The sequence below is a fragment of the Enhydra lutris genome, unplaced genomic scaffold (assembly GCF_002288905.1).
Source record: "Enhydra lutris kenyoni isolate GAN:26980312 unplaced genomic scaffold, ASM228890v2 scaffoldscaffold11, whole genome shotgun sequence".
In the NCBI taxonomy this organism is placed as follows: domain Eukaryota; kingdom Metazoa; phylum Chordata; class Mammalia; order Carnivora; family Mustelidae; genus Enhydra; species Enhydra lutris.
In genome coordinates this window covers 23696213-23718609 of record NW_019154095.1, presented here as the reverse complement: position 1 = coordinate 23718609, position 22397 = coordinate 23696213, and the positions used below count along the sequence as shown (strand labels likewise).

The 22397-nt window shown below is 37.3% G+C and overlaps 1 protein-coding gene across 1 annotated transcript in view; it reads right to left on the bottom strand.

Annotated features, from left to right (window-relative positions):
- The window catches only part of LOC111144520 (zinc finger DHHC-type containing 2), a 70937-nt gene that overhangs the window by 11286 nt on the left and 37254 nt on the right, over window positions 1-22397 (bottom strand). Inside the window, exons 5-10 of the mRNA XM_022498839.1 lie at window positions 16997-17066; window positions 16230-16262; window positions 9725-9845; window positions 7400-7532; window positions 2198-2324; window positions 1815-1907 (exon numbers count right to left, since the gene is read on the bottom strand). Of these exons, the coding sequence (XP_022354547.1) occupies window positions 1815-1907; window positions 2198-2324; window positions 7400-7532; window positions 9725-9845; window positions 16230-16262; window positions 16997-17066 (577 nt within the window). The remainder of the gene's footprint in view (window positions 1-1814; window positions 1908-2197; window positions 2325-7399; window positions 7533-9724; window positions 9846-16229; window positions 16263-16996; window positions 17067-22397) is intronic.

Genomic DNA, 22397 nt, shown 5'->3' with positions numbered 1-22397 from the left:
CAACTAATCTTCGACAAAGCAGGAAAGAATGTCCAATGGAAAAAAGACAGTCTCTTCAACAAATGGTGTTGGGAAAATTGGACAGCCACATGCAGAAGAATGAAACTGGACCATTTCCTTACACCACACACAAAAATAGACTCAAAATGGATGAAAGACCTCATTGTGAGACAGGAATCCACCAAAATCCTTGAGGAGAACACAGGCAGCAACCTCTTCGACCTCAGCTGCAGCAACTTCTTCCTAGAAACATCGCCAAAGGCAAGGGAAGCAAGGGCAAAAATGAACTATTGGGACTTTACCAAGATCAAAAGCTTTTGCACAGCAAAGAAACAGTCAACAAAACCAAAAGACAACTGACAGAATGGGGAAGATATTTGCAAATGACATATCAGATAAAGGTCTAGTATCTAAAATCCATAAAGAACTGATCAAACTTAACACCCAAAGAACAAATAATCCAATCAAGAAATGGGCAGAGGACATGAACAGACATTTCTGCAAAGAAGACGTCCAGATGGCCAACAGACACATGCAAAAGTGCTCCACATCACTCGGCATCAGGGAAATACAAATCAAAACCACAGTGAGATACCACCTCACACCAGTCACAATGGCTAAAATTAACAAGTCAGGAAACAACAGATGTTGGAGAGGATGCGGAGAAAGAGGAATACTTCTACACTGTTGGTGGGAATGCAAGCTGGTGCAGCCACTCTGGAAAACAGCATGGAGGTTCCTCAAAAAGTTGAAAATAGAGCTACCCTGTGACCTAGCAATCGCACTACTGGGTATTCACCCTAAAGATACAAATGTAGTGATCCAAAAGGGCACGTGCACCCGAATGTTTATAATAGCAATGTCCACAATAGTCAAACTATGGAAAGAACCTAGATGTCCATCAACAGACGAGTGGATAAAGAAGATGTGGTATAAATACACGATGGAATACTATGCAGCCATCAAAAGAAATGAAATTGTGCCATTTGCAATGACATGGATGGAACTAGAGGGTATTATGCTGAGCGAAATAAGTCAATCAGAGAAAGACAATTATCATATGATAGCCCTGATATGAGGAATTTGAGAGGCAGAGTGGGGGGTCTGGGAGGTAGGGAAGGAAAAAATGAAATAAGATGGGATTAGGAGGGAGACAAACCATAAAAGACTCTTAATCTTACAAAACAGAGTGAGGGTTGCTGGGAGTGTGGGGGGTGGAGAGGGTGGTTGGGTTATGGACATTGGGGAGGGTATGTGATATGGTGAGTGCTATGAAGTGTGTAAGCCTGATGATTCACAGACCTGTACCCCTGGGGCAAATAATACATTATATGTTAGCAAAAATAGTTCATAATAATAAAAAAAGGAATATGGTGCACTATCAAGCAGGCATTGGGGATTCCATTTGATCTCCAAAGCCTAATTCAGGGACATTCTTCTGATCTCTTTATAATGAGGACCTGGAGGGTCAGAGGGCATGTTTACTATCTGCTCACCTGATCACTAGAGGAGCTAATTTGGATTTAATATTCTTTCCTTTTAGGCATCACATTTAAACTATCAGTCAACCAAAATGTATAGAGAATTAACACCTGTTTACCCATCACCCAGAGTAACAACACTTGCACAAGTATAACTGAAGCTCTCCATGGCCCGTTCCCCAACCGCACTTTCCTCTCCCCCTCATTCCAAGTGGGAACCATTATAGTAAATTATCTTATGTTCCTAATTTTTTCAAAGAAATATATAGCCAAAGGGTATAGGAGGATAAGATATGTTATTTGTAAGTAAAATAGAAAAAAATATGGGATTACTTTTTCGATGTCGAATTCAATCCCGCAGGAGTAGATGCTTGCTCAGGATCCTGATTAACAAGGCAAGTCGGAAAGGAGCAGCCATCACCTAGACTACAATTAAAATTAAAACTTACAACTGAGCAGTAAACAAAACAATAGAGTGAAACTGTCACAGTGAGATGTTTGAGAGCAGACCACAGTTATCTTACAGACAAAACATGTATATCAGACACTGGCTTCCACACGGCATGCTTAGGGAAACGATGCCTTAACTGACCATCCATGTAACAGTGAATCATAAAATAATTTTTTAAAGAACAGGAATTCCTATGCAGGATTACAATTCTTCTGTCAGATTACTTTCACTGGTTTCAAACCTGAATATTTTCACCACAAAGTACCTTGAAAAAATGGGTAGCAACCAGTACTTCTTTTCATCACCAAAAACTTGTCGCATGTTTTTACTGAAACCCAAGCTGAATCCATTCTTATCTGTTCCGTGTCGAAATACGGGACTTCTAAATGCCTCTACAAAAGACGGCAGAGCAACCATGTGAGTACAGAACATATCTAGTGACCCCCATATGTAGAAATTACTGGACTAAATGAGGGAGCTCTAAAAATCGATGGTGATCCTCTTGTGAATACTTATGTAATTATCAATAGCTCTGCCGCACAGACCCTCTATTCTGTTTTAAAATAATCATACAATTACATCTATTCTCCTTTTTAAAGAATCCTTTAACTATTACAGCAGCACAGTGCATTGCAAAAAAAAATTAGAAACACAAATAAGCAAATAAATTAAAACTTTAACGTCTTCTGGACCTTTTTAAGATAGGCGTGTGGATGGATAGATGAATGGATGGATGTAAAGATACACAAACCTACACAGTTTTTTTAACCAATGAGACTGTACTTTCCTCATTCTATATATTCTACAAATTACTTTTTTCAGTCAATAAACTCCATTTTCCAATTTCATTTAAAGTTTATCTCTTCCAAGCAACATTTTTTTCCAGCTGGCCAAAAATTTACTGGCTTATGTGCAGAAGCAAACACTGTGTCTGGTTATACCGACTCTGCATGTGGAAGTCAAGGTTCAGAGAGGTTGTGAGGTGTGTCCAAGATCTCACAGCAAATAAATGACAGAGTGGAACATGAACAAGGTGATCAGTGTCCCTTCCATTATGCTACAAATGCTTCTTAAATAATGCTGAGAGACAAAGTCTAAACTTTTATTTGGGGAACATGAACAAACATAGACGTATAATGATTTTTTTATCCATTATTTAAAAAAGAAAATTCTAACAGAGTCAGGGTACTACAAAAAATGCGACCATTTGCAAAATCCTTAGCATTTGTCACCCTGGGTTATATAGCTTTTAATATAATTATAGGACCATCTTGTCCAAAGGAAGTCCTTTCAGTGTTACAAGTTAAATCTAGAAGTTCTCAGAAGTTAAATGCTTCTAGAAATAATTCACTTTCTTCTGATGAGCTATAATTTATCCAACATATAATTTTTTTAATTATAATTTTTATAATGTTATGTTAGTCACCATACTACATCGTTAGCCTCTGATGTAGTGTTCTATGAGTCATTGTTTGCATATCTGAAATCAGATACTTTGTCTAGAAAATACTGAAGTGTATTTGCTGTAGTAAGATTTCACCTGAATGTTAAAAAATTAACATTCACTGACAATATACTATAATTAATCTTCACTACTATAATCATGGTGTCTCTCAGCTTGAGGTGTCCTTTGAGATCATAGGATTTATTAGTCCTGGTTGCATTCCCAAACTCCTAAACTTAGTCTAGAAGATACTACTTAGCTTAGTCCCTACTTACTTCTCAAACCTCAATGCATATTTTTTGCTCCTTAGCTTTCTACGCTCTAGCCATGTAGTGTTACAAATATTTCTAGCTCTTCTCCTGTAGGACTTACTTTTTAAAAACTGCAGTGAAAGTCACAGAATATAAAATTAACCATTTTATTAGTGAGCAAATCAGTGGCACTTAGTACATTCACAATTCTGTGCAATTAATTACCAAGTTCCAAAATAATCACATCACCCCAGAAAAATCTCCATATCCATTCAGCAGTCTCTCCCTAGTCCCCCTTCCTCTCATCCTCTGAAAATGACCACTATGGATTTATTTAATCTGGATATTTCACATAAATGAAACTATATCATATTAACCTGTTCAGATCAGCTTCTTACTTAGTGTGTTTTTGAAGTTCATGAATGTTGTAGTGTGCATCAGTCTCTCATTTCATCTTAGGCTGAATAATATTCCATTGTCTAGAAAATAGCACATTTTTTTGTCCATTCATCTTTCATGGACATTGGATTGTTTCCATCTTTGGGCTATTGTGAAGAATGCTGCTATGAACACTGACTTATAAGTATCTCTTGGAGTCCCCGCTTTCAGTTATTTGGGGAATAGATCAAGGAGTGCAACTGCTGGGTCGTATGATAATTTCATGTTTAGCTTTTTGGGCAACAGCCACTGTTGTTGACAGTGGATTCATCATTTTATATTCCTACCAGCCAAGTGTGAAGGTTCCGATTTCCCCATGTCCTCAGCTACACTTGCTTTCTATTTTGTTGATTTGGGTGGGAAGTGGTAGCTCTGGTTTTGATTATCCCGCCCTAATGATTAATGATGCTGAGCTGGTTTTTATGTGCTTTTTGGCCAACTGTATATTTTTACTGGAGAAATGTCTATTTAAATGTCTATGCAGGAGCACCTGGGTGGCTGAGTCAGTTGAGCGTCCAACTCTTTGTTTTGGCTCAGGTTGTGATCTCAGGATACTGAGATCAAGCCCCAGGTCGGGCTCCACACTCAGGGGGCAGTCTGCTTGACAATCTCTCTCCTTCTCTTTCTGCCACTCCCCGCTTTCTATCTTTCTCAAATAAATAAAATAAATAAATCTTTAAAAAAATAAATTCCTATTCAAATTCTTTGCCATTTTTTTGAATTGGACTGTTTTTTTCTTGTTGAGTTGTATGAATTCTTTTTATATTCTGAATACTGGATCCTTATCAGATAAATTATTTGAAAATATTATTCTCATTCTGTAGGTTGTCTTTTTACTTTCTCCACAATATCCTTCGATGAACACGTTTTTAAAATTTTAGGGGAGTCCAATCTATTTTTTTCTTTTGTTACTCATGCTTTTGGTATTATATCTAAGAATTCATTGTCATATTAAAGTCCTGAGGGCTTATCCCTATGTTTTCTTCTAAGAGTTTTACAGTTTTAGCATCATTTGTCAAAGAGACTATTATATTCTCCATTGAATGGTCTTGTGGTACTCTTGTGGAGAATCAACTGGCCAAAGGTTTATGGCTTATTTCTGGATTTTTCATTCTATCATTCTATTCCATTGGTCTATATCTGTCTTTGTGCCAGTACAACACTGTTTTGATCCCTGTAGCTTTGTAGTAAGTTTTGAAATCAGGAACGACTTTATTTTTTTCGTGGATACTGCTTTGCCTATTTGGGGCACCAAGCAATTTCACATGAATTTGAGGATCATCTTTGTCATTTCTGCAAGACAGGCCACTGATATCGTAATCAGGATCCTACTGAGTCTACATCACTTTGGGCCATACTGCCATATTATCAATATTAAGTCTTCCAATATATGAACATGGGAAGTCTTATCATTTACCTAGGTCTTTAATTTCTCTCAGCCAAGCTTTGTAGTTTTCAGTGTCCTACTGTTACACCTCCTCAGTTATATTTATGCCTAGGCATTTTACTATGTTGGATGCTTTTGTAAATGTAATTGTTTCTTTCATTTCCTTTTACATGGTTCCTTGCTAGTGTATGGAAATACAACTGATCTCTTGCATATTGATCTTAGGTAACTTTGCCGATTTTGTTCATTGGCTCTGTTTTTATTGTCTCTTTAAGGTTATTTATATAGAAGATGATGTCACCCGCAAAGAGAGATAGTTTTATTTCTTCCTTTCTGATCTGGATGGCTTTATTAATTTTTCTTGACCAGTTTTCCAGACTAGATTTTCTAGTACAGTGTTAAACAGCACTAGTCAAAGTGGCAGTCCTTGTTTTGTTCCTGGTCTTAGGGGGAAGATTTTTGTTTTTCGCCACTGAGTATGATACGAACTATAGGCTTCTCAGAAATGCATTTTATCACTTAAGGCTTGAGGAATTCCCTTGTGTGGAGGAAATTCCCTTGTGTCCCTAGTTTGTTAAGCGTTTTTATCTTAAAAGGGTGATGAATTTTGTCAAATACTTTCTCTGCATCAGTTGATCACATGTTCCTTCAATCAGTTAATGTGGTTAATGGATTTTTGTATATTGAAACACATTTACATTCCTGGAATAAATCCTATTTGGTCATGGTATATAATCCTTTTTATAAACTGCTAGATTTGCTTTGCCAGGATCGCATTGAGGATTTTTGTATCTATACTCATAAGGGATACGGGTCTACAGTTGTCTTGGGTGTCTTTTTTTTGGTTTTGGTATTAGACCGATGCTGGCCTCATAGAATGAGTTACAAAGTGTTATCCTCTCTTCTAATCTCTGACAGAGTTTGAGAAAATTTTATGTTAATTTTTTTTTGGTAGAACTCATCAGCGAAGCCATCTGGTCCTGGGCTTTTCTTTGTTGGAAGATTTTTGATTACTGATTCAATCTCCTTCCTTGTTACAAGTCTGTTCAGGTTTTTGTTTTTTTTTTTTTAAGATTATTTCTGTGTGAGAGAGAGAGAGAAGAGGGAGTGGCAGAGGGAGAGGGAGACAAGCAGGCTCCCCACTGAGCAGGGAGCCTGACTCCAACTCTGGGCTGAATCCCAGGACCCTGAGATCATGACCTGAGCCCAAACCAAGAGTCTGATGCTTAACCAACTGCGCCAACCCAGGCACCCCATGAACTTTTGCTTTTTAAATTCTCTATTTCTGTTATCTCCTTTCTAATCTTTATTATTTGCTACCATTTGCTGGCTTCAGATTTACTTTGCTGTTCTTTTTGTACTTCCTTAAGCTATAAAGTAATCGATTTGACCTACTTCTTTTTTAACAGAATCATTTATAGCTAGGTATACCTTTCCACTGAACACTGTTGTAGCTGCGTCCCATGTCTGTAGGGCTTTTGAACATACTCTTTCCCCCCCTGAGATGTTACAGTTTTTACCGTGACTGACTTCTAAGGTTTAATACTTGTTGTTTTGGTGAGCTCCTTCCTGACCACTCTAACTAGGTTTCCTTCCACAGTCCCCAGTCCTTGATTCACAGCTCAGTATCCCATTTGTTTCCCAGATAGCACTCTGCATTTTGCAATTACTTTTATGTTTGGTTATTGATTTTTTGTGTCCCTCACTAGACTATTTTGCCCTTGTTCACCACCGTATATACACAATGCTTTACACACAATGGACAGTCAATAAATATACAGAACAACTGCATTTGTAGGTGTCTGTTGCCACCCCACAAAACAGTATGTGAAATAAAAATGATATTTACCACATCAGGACGGGTTGGCATTTAATCATATGGCAACTTTTGCTGAGTATCTATTTATGTCTTTAAAGTTCTGTTAACTACAATAATTGAATACTCACCTAATGTAGATTTATTTTTGCTGACTAGCCAACAATGATAGCCAAACAGAGAGGACAAGCTGACAGAAAACATAGCTGCAGCAAAGAATAAAAACATAATATGGAACTTGGCTTGAGTATCGGGTAGGCCATTCTATAAAGAAAGGAAGAAAATAAAATGTTTTGTCAAAGGGATAAATATTCCCTACTTTGTAAGTAAGAAATTTTTTTTGCTCTACTTTTTTTTGAAATTTAGATATGGAGAAAGATACATGGCTTTACGTTAAAACTTTGAGGAAAAATGTATGATGTAAGATTAAAAATGTTTACTATTAATGAATACAGATATAAAAATATTAAAATTTGGGATATTTATTTTGTTTTTCATAACTGAATCATAGAAAAATTATAGTAGTACATGTGTAAACTATAACACTAGGAAGCAAGATAAAAGGAACTATAAAATATAATTTTTAATTTACTTCCTGAAAATGTTTTGTTAACACACTATAGCTTTACAAATGTTTAAATAGTTTTATTATAATGCCTGAAAATGAAGGTTAATTGGCACAATTAGTTACTATACTTATTGATGTTTTAACATTACTACAAACAACAGCATCAACTACAAGAACACATACAACAACACATACACAATAATGCTTCAAGCTATTTTAAATAATAGCATCACAGGAAAGATCAACACTAGTGCATAACAATGATCTAAAACAAACCTTACAATATCCAGGTAACAGAACAGGCTTTCTCAAAGCAAAGCCAGTTTTATTGTATGTATTGTCCAAGGAGACGGGAACCCATTCTAGAATGGCAGGCTTGCACTATGGACACTTAGTAAAGCACCAGAGCTGCTAGCAGGTGTCCCCTTCTGATAGGAAGGTCATACTATTTCAATATTCTCTGCTGACAGAGGTCACCAGCTCTCACTCATAGCTTCTGACAGAATTCTCACAGTGACAACTGGACTGGTCATTCCTTTACATACATATTTATGGTTTGGAACTAAAACCATCCCCAGGAATGAGAAGCAGTGAGGTAATATCCTTTTCGACCTTCATTAGGGATCATTCTTCGTGCTGGACACTGAGGTATTCCTGAACGCTAGCAGCAAGTCCATATACCTGTATATTTCCGGGGCTTGGCAAGGTAACTGGCACAGAAAGGCATTCAGTAAATCTTTAGTATTCAATGTGGTCCAAATCTGACCTAAATTATCTAGGAATTTAGAAAGTTCTTACCATAATAAAGGATAATTTAATAAAACAATAAAGAAATCCTGACCTGGGATAACCGCTTATTTGTTTGTTTTGTTTGTTTTTTACCATTGTTTGGGGTCCACAAGGAGTATCTTTGGATATTTATAATACTTGATTTTAATTTTGTTTTGCTTACATTTAAAATATATATCCCAAAAAACAAATGAACTACTCAAAGCCTAACCAAGCAATACCTAGTAAAAACTCAGGATTTTATAGACATAATTGTTCCAAAATACAGTCTTTATACACACAAAAAAAAACCACTTCATTTTTTAAATACTGAAAAGAAAACTTCAAATATAGTCAATTCTCATTACTCACAGTGGCCATGTTCTATAAAGGTGCCATGAACACTGAATTTGTAAATATGGAACCACCGCCCCAGGGAAAATACAGGCTTAGGCTCCTATGAGCCTCCAGTCACAACTAATCAATACTCAACCCTGTCTTACGTGTGCTTCTGCTAAAAAAAAACACTGTATTGACATCTTACTTAATATACATTGTTGATTCAGTACTTAGAGCCAATAAGCAGTGTAACTCGTGCCTGCAGGAAGCTTACCTAACTCATGTATTTTCTCCATAAGGTACATTACGGTCTTCTTTTGCTCAGGAACACCAGGAAGCACTTCAGTGCTGTGCATGGAGACCATTTTAAATAGCAAAATCATCAACAAAAAGTACAAAAAATGCAAAAAATGTGACACTAAACAGACTGAAAGCATACTTGTTTATAGTAATGAGAGACCAAGAAGAGCAAACAAGAAGGCAATATGTGGTGGCCTTGTTTGATCTCAGCTGGGAACGTGCACATGAGCGGGTCAAGTTTTTCCCACACTGTGCACGTCTGCAAAGGATCACAAAAGCTCTGTGAGCACTGATTTGGGGATTACAAATGTGTTTCAGCAAGTAAGAGAATTCACAAACACAGAATCTGTGAACAGTGAGGATTGACTACATATTTAAATGAACTCTAGTCTATAAAATAAGTATCTGAAATAACTCAATTACTGAAAATCTATTATATATTTTTGTATACCAGAAAAAAATCACCAAGGTATTGACTTACTGTCCAAAATTTGATAAAATACTGCAAGTCCGTAGCAGCAATAAAAAGGCAGTAGAGCAGAGAATAAGCCAAGAAAAGGAGGAAAAATTTATAATTTGAAAATCCAACACAATTGTTCACCCTGTTAACAAAACAAAAACAACTTCTCAGTGAGTTGTACACTTTTCACCTACAGTCTGCATATGCTCATATTTAACACTATTCGGTTTCCTCTCCTTTAAAATTTATTGGCATTTCTTTAAGCAAGACTCGTAACATTTCTTTTCACATACAAACATTAAAAAAATCCATTTCACTAAAAAAGGAACTTGTGTTTAGCTTTTTAAGTTTGATATGTGATACTGCTTTAATCGACCATGAACCACATAACTATATTTCATGTCCAATTATGTAAATAGGCACATACCTAAAAACACAGAGCTGGTGAGAAAACTAATGAAGTCAGGCAGATAAAAATTTATTAAGTTCTTTGTTACCTTTGGATATGATTTTATTTTATTTTATTTATTTATTTGACAGAGAGAGAGATCACAAGTACGCAGAGAGGCAGGCACAGAGAGAGAGGAGGAAGCAGGCTCCCCACCGAGCAGAGAACCCGATGCGGGGCTTGATCCCAGGATGCTGAGACCATGACCTGAGCTGAAGGCAGAGGCTTAACCCACTGAGCCACCCAGGCGTCCGGGATATGATTTCTAACTATGACTGGGTAATTTAAAATCTTCCAGATTTCCCCAAATTAGATGAAATAACTTTGTAAACTACTTGAATGCCATCAGCATATTACTGAAGCAACCAGATTATCCAGGGGACGTTTAAGAAAAAAAATAGGATTGAGATCCAGACAGTGAGAGTCATAATGTGCATCTAACACTCAATAATCATGTGGCCTTGATCAAGCAAAATAGTCTATAGGGATTTCATTTTCCTTATCACAAAACAAACAATCCAGACAGCTGGCTCTATATCCTTTGATTCTAAACGGGGAGATCTATAATTCTCAGTTCTCACTCTAAAGTTATTATATTTTGGAGAGGGGGGAGTAAGAATTCAAACTATCATATCAAAAGGCATAAATACAAATATAACACACTTTACAGTCACACTTTTCTATCAAAAAAATTTTTTTTGCCTTTTGATAAAGACTATGAAATTTCAGGCTGAGCTTGTGCACGTGACACAACACCTAAGTGGAAATGGCGGGTGTCTTCACGGCTGAGGTAATTGTGGTAACTGGCGTAATATGTCTATTGCATAGAACATACACATACTCCTCAAACTTCTTTGTCTTACTCTAATGTTAGCAAGGTAATCTCAGTCTCTATTGACTTTGCTAATAAACTGAGACATTCTTCTTTTTAGATTTTTAAAGTGAATGTACACATGAAAAATGTTTACTCAACCATGCAAGATAAATGAGCTCCAGAAGTCTGCATGACACTGTGCCCATTGTTAACAATAGTGTGCACTTAAAAATTTGCCTGTGCCCCTGAAACAAATAATACATTATACATCAATTTAAAAAAATTTGTGGAGAGAGTAAGTGTCATGTAAGTGCGCCCACAGTAAAAGAATTTTTTAAAATATTTTATTTATTTATTTGACAGAGAGAGAGACGGCAAGAGAGGAAACTCAAGCAAAGGAGTGGGAGAGGAAGAAGCAAGACTCCCGCCAAGCAGGGAGACCGATGTAGGGCTAGATCCCAGGACCCTGGGATCATGACCTGAGCCAAAGGCAGACGCTTAATGACTGAGCCATCCAGGTGCCCCTAAAAAAATTTTTTAATTAAAAAAATTGAAAAGGTAGACATTTATCTGGCTTATGAATATACTGAAAATCTGGGGGAAAAAGAAAAGTGCCTGCATCATCTACCTCAAACAAACAAACAAATAAATAAATAAATAAATAAATAAGGTAAAGGGACCGGGATTAGATTCAGTAACTTTGGAACGTAAGGGCATTTTATATGGCAAATAAGCTCATAAAGAAGGCAGAAATTGTAGGTACGTGTGATATGAAAACAGTGACGATTCTAGTATGAGTGCAAACCAGTTACTGAGGTTGCCTGAATGAATGACATCTGAATGAAATAATGGCAAGAAATTAAACTACATAATTCCAAACAAGCCTAGTCTAAATGCATTCTGTCTCCAAAGGATACAGGATATTCCCTTCGCTTGCTTGGGTTGGTTTCCAGAGGAGAGAATGCATAGACAGAAGGTGGGGAGCCATACGTAACCTTGGGCGAGCGGGCTGAAGACAATGACTTTTATGGACTGGAGGAAAATAAGGGATAAGAAAGATTGTTTCTCTTTCTACGGGAATGTAAGAAAGAGCTTTTGTATGAGATGACACATAGCATGTTTATAAAAAGTAAAATGATTTTGAGTATAGATTTCGTGACATCTAATTTACTTTAATGTCTATCTAGGAGCATGGTGTAATGTAACCTTATCTGTCACTTGGGAAACAGAAAATAAAGTCAGTAAATAAAAACCAAGTATCTTAGAGTTTGATATGTACTTCACACTTTAAGAAATATAGTAAGAAAATGTCTCTTCATACAGGTGAAATGTTTTAACTCCCTACAGTTTTATAGACTCCATTTGAAAAGGAAGAGATGTATTCTGAGTTTGAATGCTTTTATATGGAGAAATAAAACATGCTCAAGGTAAATACTCCTTATATGCTGTCTAAAATTCAGTGCAAATAGGGGCGCCTGGGCGGCTCAGTAGGTTGGGCGTCTGCTTTTGGCTCAGATCATGGTCCTAGGGTCCTGGGATCCAGCCCTGGATAGGGCTCCCTGCTCTAGGGCTCCCTACTGGGCGGGGAGCCTGCTTCTCCCCTTCCCTCCACCCCTCCTCCCCTGATACTCTTTCTTCCTCTCTCTCTCAAATAAATAGATGAAATCTTCTAAAAAAATTTTTAAAAATTCAGTGCAAACAGCAACTGGCCCTGTTTCAGGGCAACTGCTTTCTGATTCTAAATGGGAAAAAGAACACAATAAAGGGAAAAAAAAAAAGAAGAAAAGAATGTAGCCTTTGGAGTCCAAAAAACATGCCATGTGACGTTAAGCCATTCTTTAGCTTTTCTGAGCTCTACTTCCCTCTCCTCTTTAAAATGGGACAAATAATTTCTACAATTTCTGTCACTTTTATAAGAATTACAAATTTTTCACACATATATAGTTTTTAGCACATTATAGGCACTCAGTATGAAGCTAAAATTATTGGATTTGGTAAGTGTTATCTAATCTTTGGCGAGCATGTCAAAACATATCATTAATGTAATTAATTAATGAATGAAAATTTTATATTAAAGGAAAAACTCTTTGAAGAGAAACCCAATAAAGCAAATACTACAGGATTTCCATTTCAGTTAAAACACCAGCGTGAGGTCAGTCCCCTGCTCCCAGATGGGTAGTTTAACTGGTCTCAGCAGATACGATGGAGCCACTGACAAGGAAGCACAGTTTTCTGCTTTTTCAAATACTCAAAGTTGACAGGTACTGAACTTCAAAATTATACACAAGACCTGCATAATGTTACCCCACAGTTTGGGAACACCTTGAAGATCTTTTAATAAAAGACTGTTATAGTGACATAATGGCTACGAAAAAGATTATTTATATCTTGATATGGACAATTTTCCAGGATATATTAAGAGGGGAAAGAAAAAGATACAGAGTCAGTCCATAGTGGAACTGTAAGGGCTTATTCAGCCAGAGTGATTCCATCCAGTTAAACAGTGATTTTGTTGTTTATGCAGTAAAACTTAAACTGTCCTGGGCCCCCTTCCCCCCAGGGAACTTACTTAAAAGCAAGTCCCGGAAACCAGTCCCAGGTAACAAAGCCCAAATACAAGGGTGGGTCAGGCCAGGTGGAGACATCCAATCAGTGGGGGCGCATACTGTCTCCCTAGCTACCAAGGAGTATGAGCCCTGCCCTTTGGGTGCCTTTAGGGCGCCCATTCTGACCAAGGTGATAGGCTAGTTCAAATATCTACTATAGGGTAAATTGTAATTTAATTGGTCACTTATGTGTGACCTAGCAGGACTGTGCAGCTTTCTCTGTGTGTTACAATCTCATTGGCCATCTGTGCGTGGCCAGGCCCAACCACATGGCCTTTGCCCTTAAAAGCTAGTCTGTAAGGCAGAGAGAGGTCACCTCTTTGTAAGAGACGGCCCTGGCCGGTCAGTTTGATTCTCGATGCTTGGCATGAAATAAAGCTTTGCTTGACCTTCGCTCTGTATCAGTCTCGTTCCTTTGACCACGGACCCAACAGAACCACTTGTGTTAAAAAATGTGTAAAATATTTGTGTGTGTGAAAAACATGTAACACACACGTACACACTTATATCTGAAAAGTACACATGAATTTGGCAGTATGTTCCTTGTGAGGAAGAGAAGCAGCAGCAGGGGGGCTAGAAAGAACGCTTGCCCTTTTTTAGTTTTTGAATTTAGAACCATGTGTATATATTACGCATAATTTTTTTTAACTTAAAGTTTAAACTTGAAAATTCAAACACATAAATAAAACGGCTGCTCCACTCAGTGGGCACCAGGTGAACATGAGGCCCTCGGCACCAAACCCTTCCATTATCCACCTGGCTTACTGCCTTCTGCAAGGGCCCGTGGGAGCCGAGACAGAGGCTGTGGTGGCAGTTGCAGCAGAAAACGCCCCAGGGCAGGGAAGCAATGACACGAAGTTGAAAGGTACTTTCATTCAACAACTCCCACATTGCCCTAAAGAGCAAGTGTGCTAACAGGGAGCCTATGATTACACAATCTACACCCGGTTTTAAAACCTCTAGAGCCTTCTATCTGTTCCCCTTCGCTTATTCAACAGGATCTGTCAAAATCTGAAAGATGTCAAATTATGCTGTAAGTCTCTTATAAAGGCAAATTAATGGCAGATGTAAAAAGTTTGCTATCAGAGTGAATTATTATTTCTTATTTTTGTGCTTTAGTGAGGCTAGCAAGAGCACGTCACGCTATAGGGAGGTGTAAAGCTTGGCATTAATACTGGTTGTTACCCTTCTCCGTTCCTTATCATCATCATCTGCTATGACTTTAAGTCAGAAAAATTGAAGTCATCTCTATGGCCCTGATTTCTTTTCCACTTTCCTTCAGAAAAGAAGGGCGTCTTTGCATGCGTTCCCCCGAGAGCAGACCGTGAGACAAGAACCTGGATACAGTTTATCTGAAACAAGGAGGGGAGAAAAGCCCATAAGGCATGTGTTGTTGGCCAGACCCTTGTTGGTTGAGGGTGGCCTCTGGAAGCATCTGCACCCTGGCACCCCTGGGCTGCCCGGCTTACCAGGGGCCCCAGCCTCCTCAGGTGGAAAAGAGAACCCTCAGGCAGAGAAGGAAAGAAACAGTGGGGCCTGAGTCAGGGAGCCCCTAGGGGTGCGGAACTGTCCGCATCAATAGAGGAATGTAAGGAGGATTAAGAAAACTTTTAATAGAAGATATTGGGGGTGGGGGGCGGCTACCTGCTGTGAGAGAAAACGGAATGATTGAAAGCATGAGTAAAGCAAAAGATAAAGCAAAAGAATGGCTACAAATGACTATTAATACCAAGTGAGGCTTTCATTGAGATCTTTCTTTAAGGAGAAAATTACTCTGACAGGAATTAACTGGCCTGAAATAAAGAAGAAAATACAGCAGGAGAAAAGGAAGAGGTATCTAGAGAGAAAAAATAAGGTAAATCTGACATGCACCTATTATTTCCTGCAGCTAACATAATTATTCCCTGTGTTTCCACCTACACCCAGCACTCATTTGTGAGCATGTCTGCTTTTCTCTAGGGCCACCCGTGAAAGAAGGCAAGGCTGGTCGAGTCATCACACCTAGCGTCCAAATCCAGCCTGGCTGGCAACCTGAGCGTAGTTGTCACTGATATGTGCACGTGGAGAAGAGAAATTACAGGCAAAGGTAGAAAAATCAACCTTCATTAGTTAATTAGCGCTTTTAAATCATCCTCTGTTAAGGTGCCTGATCTAAAATTATCTTTTAAAATATTAATGAGTTCCAAGTGAAAACCCTTGTTTAAACACATATGTATTTGTGTATTTGCTATTCTGTGCTCAATGTCAAGTTTTATTTAAAATAAATTGCTAAAGCTTAAGATGAATTAATTCGTTATTCAAAACTTCCAGTGAAGTACTGTGTATAATTTATGAATACATTTTGGTATAATTTCTGGGAAGTGTTTCAGAATCTCTGTGTTTATGCATGTGCATACAAAGAAAGCCATTTGTCCTAGGCAAATATGACAAATTAACTTCTATGTTGTTAGTCTACCGGTTTTAAAATTATTCTATGAAAATTCTCCCAAATAAAACCTCTTTTGAGCTAATTCAGCAAATACTAGAAACTAAATCTGAAAGTACTTTCTGGGTCAGCTAAGGCAAGATTTCATTTATAAAAAGACTTACACAGATAAATGATTCAATTTATTAAGTTTTAAGGGACAGAAACGTGTTTAAGTATACAGCCATACTCACCACGGGCAATGATGGTCCATCTTCAAAATACATCTAAAAAAATAAACACACACACACACACACAAAACTTAACACCTCATAAAATTTGAATCCCATTAAGTATAAAAAGGAAGTATGAAAGTTACTTAGAAGGAGTTGAGGCAAGTAAAATATTGCAAAATTACTTATCTAAAAATTAAACAAATAACCACTATAGTCAATGTCAGTTATGACATATAATTATAGAATTTTCAAAATCTACATGCTTCAAAATAGAAATAAGAAAACTCATTTCCTAAAAAACAATTCAATATTAACACACAACTACCTTATGCTGAAGAAAATGCAAAATGCCAACAGACTTATGGAAAGTCTGGATAAAACTTTACCTTTAACATCAATCTTTAAGCTAAGTAGCACAGTCCTTGTGGTATATAAGTACCTAACAATATCTGATTATCGTGAAGTCTTATGAGCTCTCTTTATAAAGGTAAAAACAGAGTCACAGGAGTATTTAGTAAACAGAACTAGCCAAGTCTGAGCTGCCCAAACTCAGACACTTCTTCAAGTCAGTGTGAATCTGGGGAAAAGGGGCAATTAGGCGACAGTGGCCCTAAGCCCCACTCATATCAATGCAAGGGACTGTCCGGTCCTATGTCCTAAATAAAGGTCTCAGAAGCACAATTAAGGGAAAAAAGGAAATAATCTGGAAAATAGTGAGGAAAGAAACAATATTAACTAAAAAGAGCACCAGCATGTAGAGAGTTGGAAGGAAAAGGTTTTCTTACTTATCACAGACGGAACAGTGATGGCAGCGGTCTGGTTTTATGAGTTGACATCTGTCACAATATCGGATTGCTAGGGACAAAAAACTCCACTTAGTCTTAGATTTAACACTGAATTGGATATACAATTAAATGGCTTTTATCAGCTCTCCAAATTTAACTTCTAAAAAAGCAAAGTGAATTTGAATTTGATAAAAATGAGATAGTCTACTGTGTAAATATAAAAATAGAATGACTTGCCTACAGCCTTAGTTTTCTTTCTTTTTTTCTTCCTTTCTTCCTTCCTTCTTTCCTACCTCTTTTTCTTTCTTTTTTTAATCTCTACACCCAACATGGGACTCAGACTCATGACTCTGAGATCAAGAGTCACTCACTGCTCTGACTGAGCCAACCAGATGCCCCCAGCCTCAGTTTTCTAAAAATTTTCTCAGGAATACAGAATCTTTGGGGGGAATTTTTCTAAGGCATTCCTAATTGTCAGTAATGATAGTGAGGCTCACAGAGGGTGCAAATATGTCCATTTCTATCAAAGCAAACAGAATGTCTCCCTCAGGTAAATCAATTTCTTTCCTGTACTCTACCAGGAAAAAAATCTGAAGATACAACCACATTTTACCACTTTTATGAGAAACACACTTTAGAAATTTGAATTGTGAATAAACTCTATTAGTTGCTTAAATTCTGTTGGCTGATACAAGATTAAAAGTGAGTATTAGGGGGTGCCTGGGTAGCTCAATGGGTTAAGCCTCTGCCTTTGGCTCAGATCATGGTCTGAGGGTCCTGGGATCGAGCCCCGCATCTGGGTCTCTCTCAGCAGAGAGCCTGCTTCCTCCTTTCTCTCTGCCTGTCTCTCCGCCTGCTTGTGATCTCTCTCTCTCTGTGTCAAATAAATAAATAAAATCTTAAAAAAAAAAAAAAAGGAGTATTAGAAGAAGTTATTTCCAACACTGAATTTTAATTCTTGTAATGCAAGTCCTGATCCTTTCTTCTCTAACACAGATATCAAAGGCAATTACAGATGTCTGATTTGGAGAAGTTATTTCATTACACAGACATCTTACAAGATGCAAGCAACCTACCAAAATTATAGGAGAACAGTAATTAGGTACACCACGGGATCAGCAAAAACCCAAGTAATGAATTTAAAATTTGGAAAAAGTACTTGCAACAAGTAATTTCTACTGTTATAGTAGCTAATATCATGTTCTCTGAAAAAGGCAACAGTTGCTATCAACTAAGATTAGGATGAGCTTTTTTCAGACAACAAGACCTATATGGAATTGTTTTCAATATTCAAATAAGTTCTCAATCATCCCCCTTACAACTCTCCTTTTTCAGGAACTACAGAAACTAATGGCATGGCTGAGTCATATCCTGAATGAAGACGTCTTGCAGCTACATTCCAGGGAAAGCGACATGGTACCATTGGCTCATGTGAAGCATTAAAGTGTAAGGCAGTATTATCCAGAAGAAATAGAATGTGAGCCACATGTGTATGTTTAGATTCTCTAGGAGCTATATTATAAAAATAAAAAGAAACAGGGAAATTAATTTTTAAAAAACATAATATTTGAACTAATATATCAAAAATATTACTTCAACATGTAATTAATACACAAACATTAATCACATGTTTTACATTTTTTATACCAAGTCTTTGAAAACTACTATATATTGCTTTATGGTTGCACTTTAAGTGGTGAGTTTGGTAGGCAATGCTAGATTCTCTCCAGATGGTGATTATCTCTACTTTAGAGCACACTGGGGTTGGGGCGCCTGAGTGGCTCATTGGGTTAAGCCTCTGCCTTCAGCTCAGGTCATGATCTCAGGGTCCTGGGATTGAGCCCCGCATCAGGCTCTCTGCTCAGCAGGGAGTCTGCTTCTCTCTCTCTCTCTGCCTGCCTCTCTGCCTACTTGTGATCTCTCTCTCTGTCAAATAAATAAATAAAATCTTTTAAAAAATTGGTTAAATTTATAAAAAAAAATAAAGCACACTGGGGTAAAAACAAAACAACAACAAAAACAAAAAAAACCTTCACAAATCAAAGTGGGTAATAACTCACAGGAAATCAAAACACAGTAGAAAGAAACTTTTTGTTTATAGTCTTTCATAAACAGAAATTTAGTCTCTTAGTAAAAACAAAACAAAACAACCCCCACAATTCCATTTACAATTGCACCAAAAATAATAAGATAACTAAGAAAAAACCTAACCAAAGAAGTGAAACACCTGTATTCTGAAAATTATTAAAACACTGCTGAGAGAAAGTGATGACATGAAGAAATAGAAAGACATCCATGCTCATGGGTTAGAAGAACAGTGTTGAAATGTCTATACTGCCCAAAGTAATCTACATATTTGATGCAATTCCTATCAAAATAAAAACAGCATGTTTCACAGAACTAGAACAAACAATCCTAAAATTTGTATGGAACTACAAAATATGTGAATAGCCAAACCAATCTTGGAAAAGAAAAGCAAAGCTGGAGGCATCACAGCACCACACTTCTTGTTATATTGCAAAGCTGTAGTAATCAAAACAGTACGGTACTGGCACAAAAATAGACAAATAGATCAATGGAGAAGAATAGAAAACCCAGAAATAAACCCACAATTATGTCATCAACTAATGTATGACAAAGAAGGCAAGAATATGAAATGGGGAAAAGACAGTCTGTTCAACAAATGGTGTTGGGAAAACTGGACAACAAGCAAAAGAAAGAAACTGGACTCTTTTCTTCTATCATACACAAAAATAAACTCAAAATGGATTAAAGACCTAAATATAAGGCAGGAAACCATAAAAATGATAAAAGAGACCACAGGCAGTAATTTCTCTGACATCGACCATAGCAGCTTTTTTTTAGATAGGTCCCTGAGGCAAGGGGAACAAAAGCAAAAATAAACTATTGGACTACATCAAAATAAAAACTTCTGCACAGTGAAAGAAATAATCAACAGTAGGGCAACCTACAGTATGGAGGAAGATATTTGTAAATGACATATCTGATAAAGGTTTAGTATCCAAGATATATAAAGAACTTCTATAAATCAACACCCAAAATACAAATAATCCAATTAAAAAATGGGCAAAAAATATGAACAGAAATTTCTCCAAAGAAGACATCCAGAAAGCCAACAGACACATCAAAGGATGCTCCTCATCACTTACTATCAGGGAAATGCAAATTAAAACCACAATGAGACATTACCTCACACACCTGTCAAAATGACTAACATAGACAACAGAAACAACAGGTGTTGGTGAGAATGTGGAGAAAGGGGAACCATTGTGCACTGTGGGTGGGAATGCAAACTGGTGCGGCCACTGTGAAAAACAGATGGAACTGTTCCTCAAAAAGTTAAAAATAGAATTACTCTACCATCCAGCAATCGCACTACTGGATATATACTCTAAAGAATACGAAAACATGGGACACCTGGGTGGCTCAGTTGGTTGGGCGGCTGTCTTCGGCTCAGGTCATGATCCCGGCGTCCTGGGATCGAGTCCCACATCGGGCTCCTTGCTCATCGGGGAGCCTGCTTCTCCCTCTGCCTCTGCCTGCCATTCTGTCTGCCTGTGCTTGCTCTCTCTCCCTCTCTCTCTCTGACAAATAATTAAATAAAATCTTAAAAAAAAAAAAAAGAATACGAAAACACTAATTCAAAGGGATACATGCACCCTATGTTTACAGGACCATTATTTACAATAGCCAAGATACAGAAGCAGTGCACATGCCCATCGACTGATGAATGGATAAAAATATTGTGCTACACATATATACACAATGGAATATTACTCAGCCATAAAAAAGAATGAAATCTTGCCAATTGCAAAGACATGGATGGAGCTAGAGTATATTATGCTAAGTTTAAGTCAGAGAAAGACAAATACCATATGATTTCACTCATATGTGGAATTTAAGAAACAAAACAAATGGATAAAGGCAAAAAGGAAAAAAGAGAAAGAAACAAACCAAGAAACAGACTCTTAACTATAGAAAACAAACTGATGGTTACCAGAGAAAGGTGTGGGGGGGGTGGGTAATAGGTGATAAGGATTAAGGAGGGCACTTGTCATAATGAGCACCAGATGAATAAAATAAAAACTAAAAAAAAATTTCCATGTGCCATATCATATTCGACTAAAATTATCCCGCTGTAATTTAAAATGAACCACCTGTTTATCATTTAAAAGCTCCGAATAGTCAAGGCAAATTTTAACTGCCTTGTTTTAATTTTTTCAGTGTTTATTCAAATATTACTTATGTAATTTAAAACCTTTTGGGTAATGTTGAAAAGAAAACATTATTAATTTCTGTGTGCAAAATGATAGGCTCCATCACCTCTGGCTGTTACCTATTAGTCAAAATCCAAAAAAAAAAAAAAAATTGTACAAAAAGATCAAGGCCAACACAGAGCTAAAAATTAATAAGAACAAAAATCCAAAACAATATGATAAAGTTTTACGATCCCTGTAAGAAAGCAGAAGATGGCTGGATCAGAAGAAAGTTCGGGACAAACAGGCAAGATGAGCAGACTTGTTAATACCCTGCTTTACTATGCCCCAAGCTCAGGTGTGTATATGAATTTTCCCCTGTAGGGCAGTACCACCTTAATCTAGGGAGCTGACATTCTTCTCTCTTGGGTTTGGAGGAAGTACTGTACTTCCTACTTAGAATGGATCGTAAAATCTTAAGTTATATTACTATCCACTTTGTTCAGTTCTCTCTATAAAATACAGTGCACATGCACATCACCTGAACTGTTCAGTTGCTCTGGTCCACAGAATTTCTCAGGGTGAGGAAGGTAGTTTTCCAAAGAACCCAAGGGTCTTGGCTGGGTGGGAGGTGGGAAGCACCTCTCTCACAGTCCTGCCTTGGTGGGATTGTGGTCACTGCCTTGTGTTTACCTCTGCACTCTACACAGTCCATAGGGGGATCAATCAGACCAACATAATCTATTTATTACACTTTGTGTCTGCTTTAATTTAGTCAGTGACTCTGGTCAGTTAACATTGAGTTTGCAGGCATCTGGAATGTTTGAACTAAAGATATAAACACAGATTATATTACGAGACCCAGATTATATGCCACACTGTCACAAATCTTAAGAACCCTAAATTCATCTCAGGAGATAGGGATCCAATACCTAAGAGGAACAAGAGACTGACAGTCTTAACATTACATAAACTACATGAAGGGTGACTTTTAAATCCAAAGTGTAGTTATTATTAATGGAAATGAATACTTAGTTATGATGTGACTTATGCTTCCTCCCTTTCTCCAAATCCAGTGTGTCAAGGGAGAGAGTAGAAGAGCCCTGAACTCAGAATGATTATGGAGACTAGTTTTTCATACCTGATACTGTCATGGTCATTAACTAGTTTTGGAAACCTGTGCA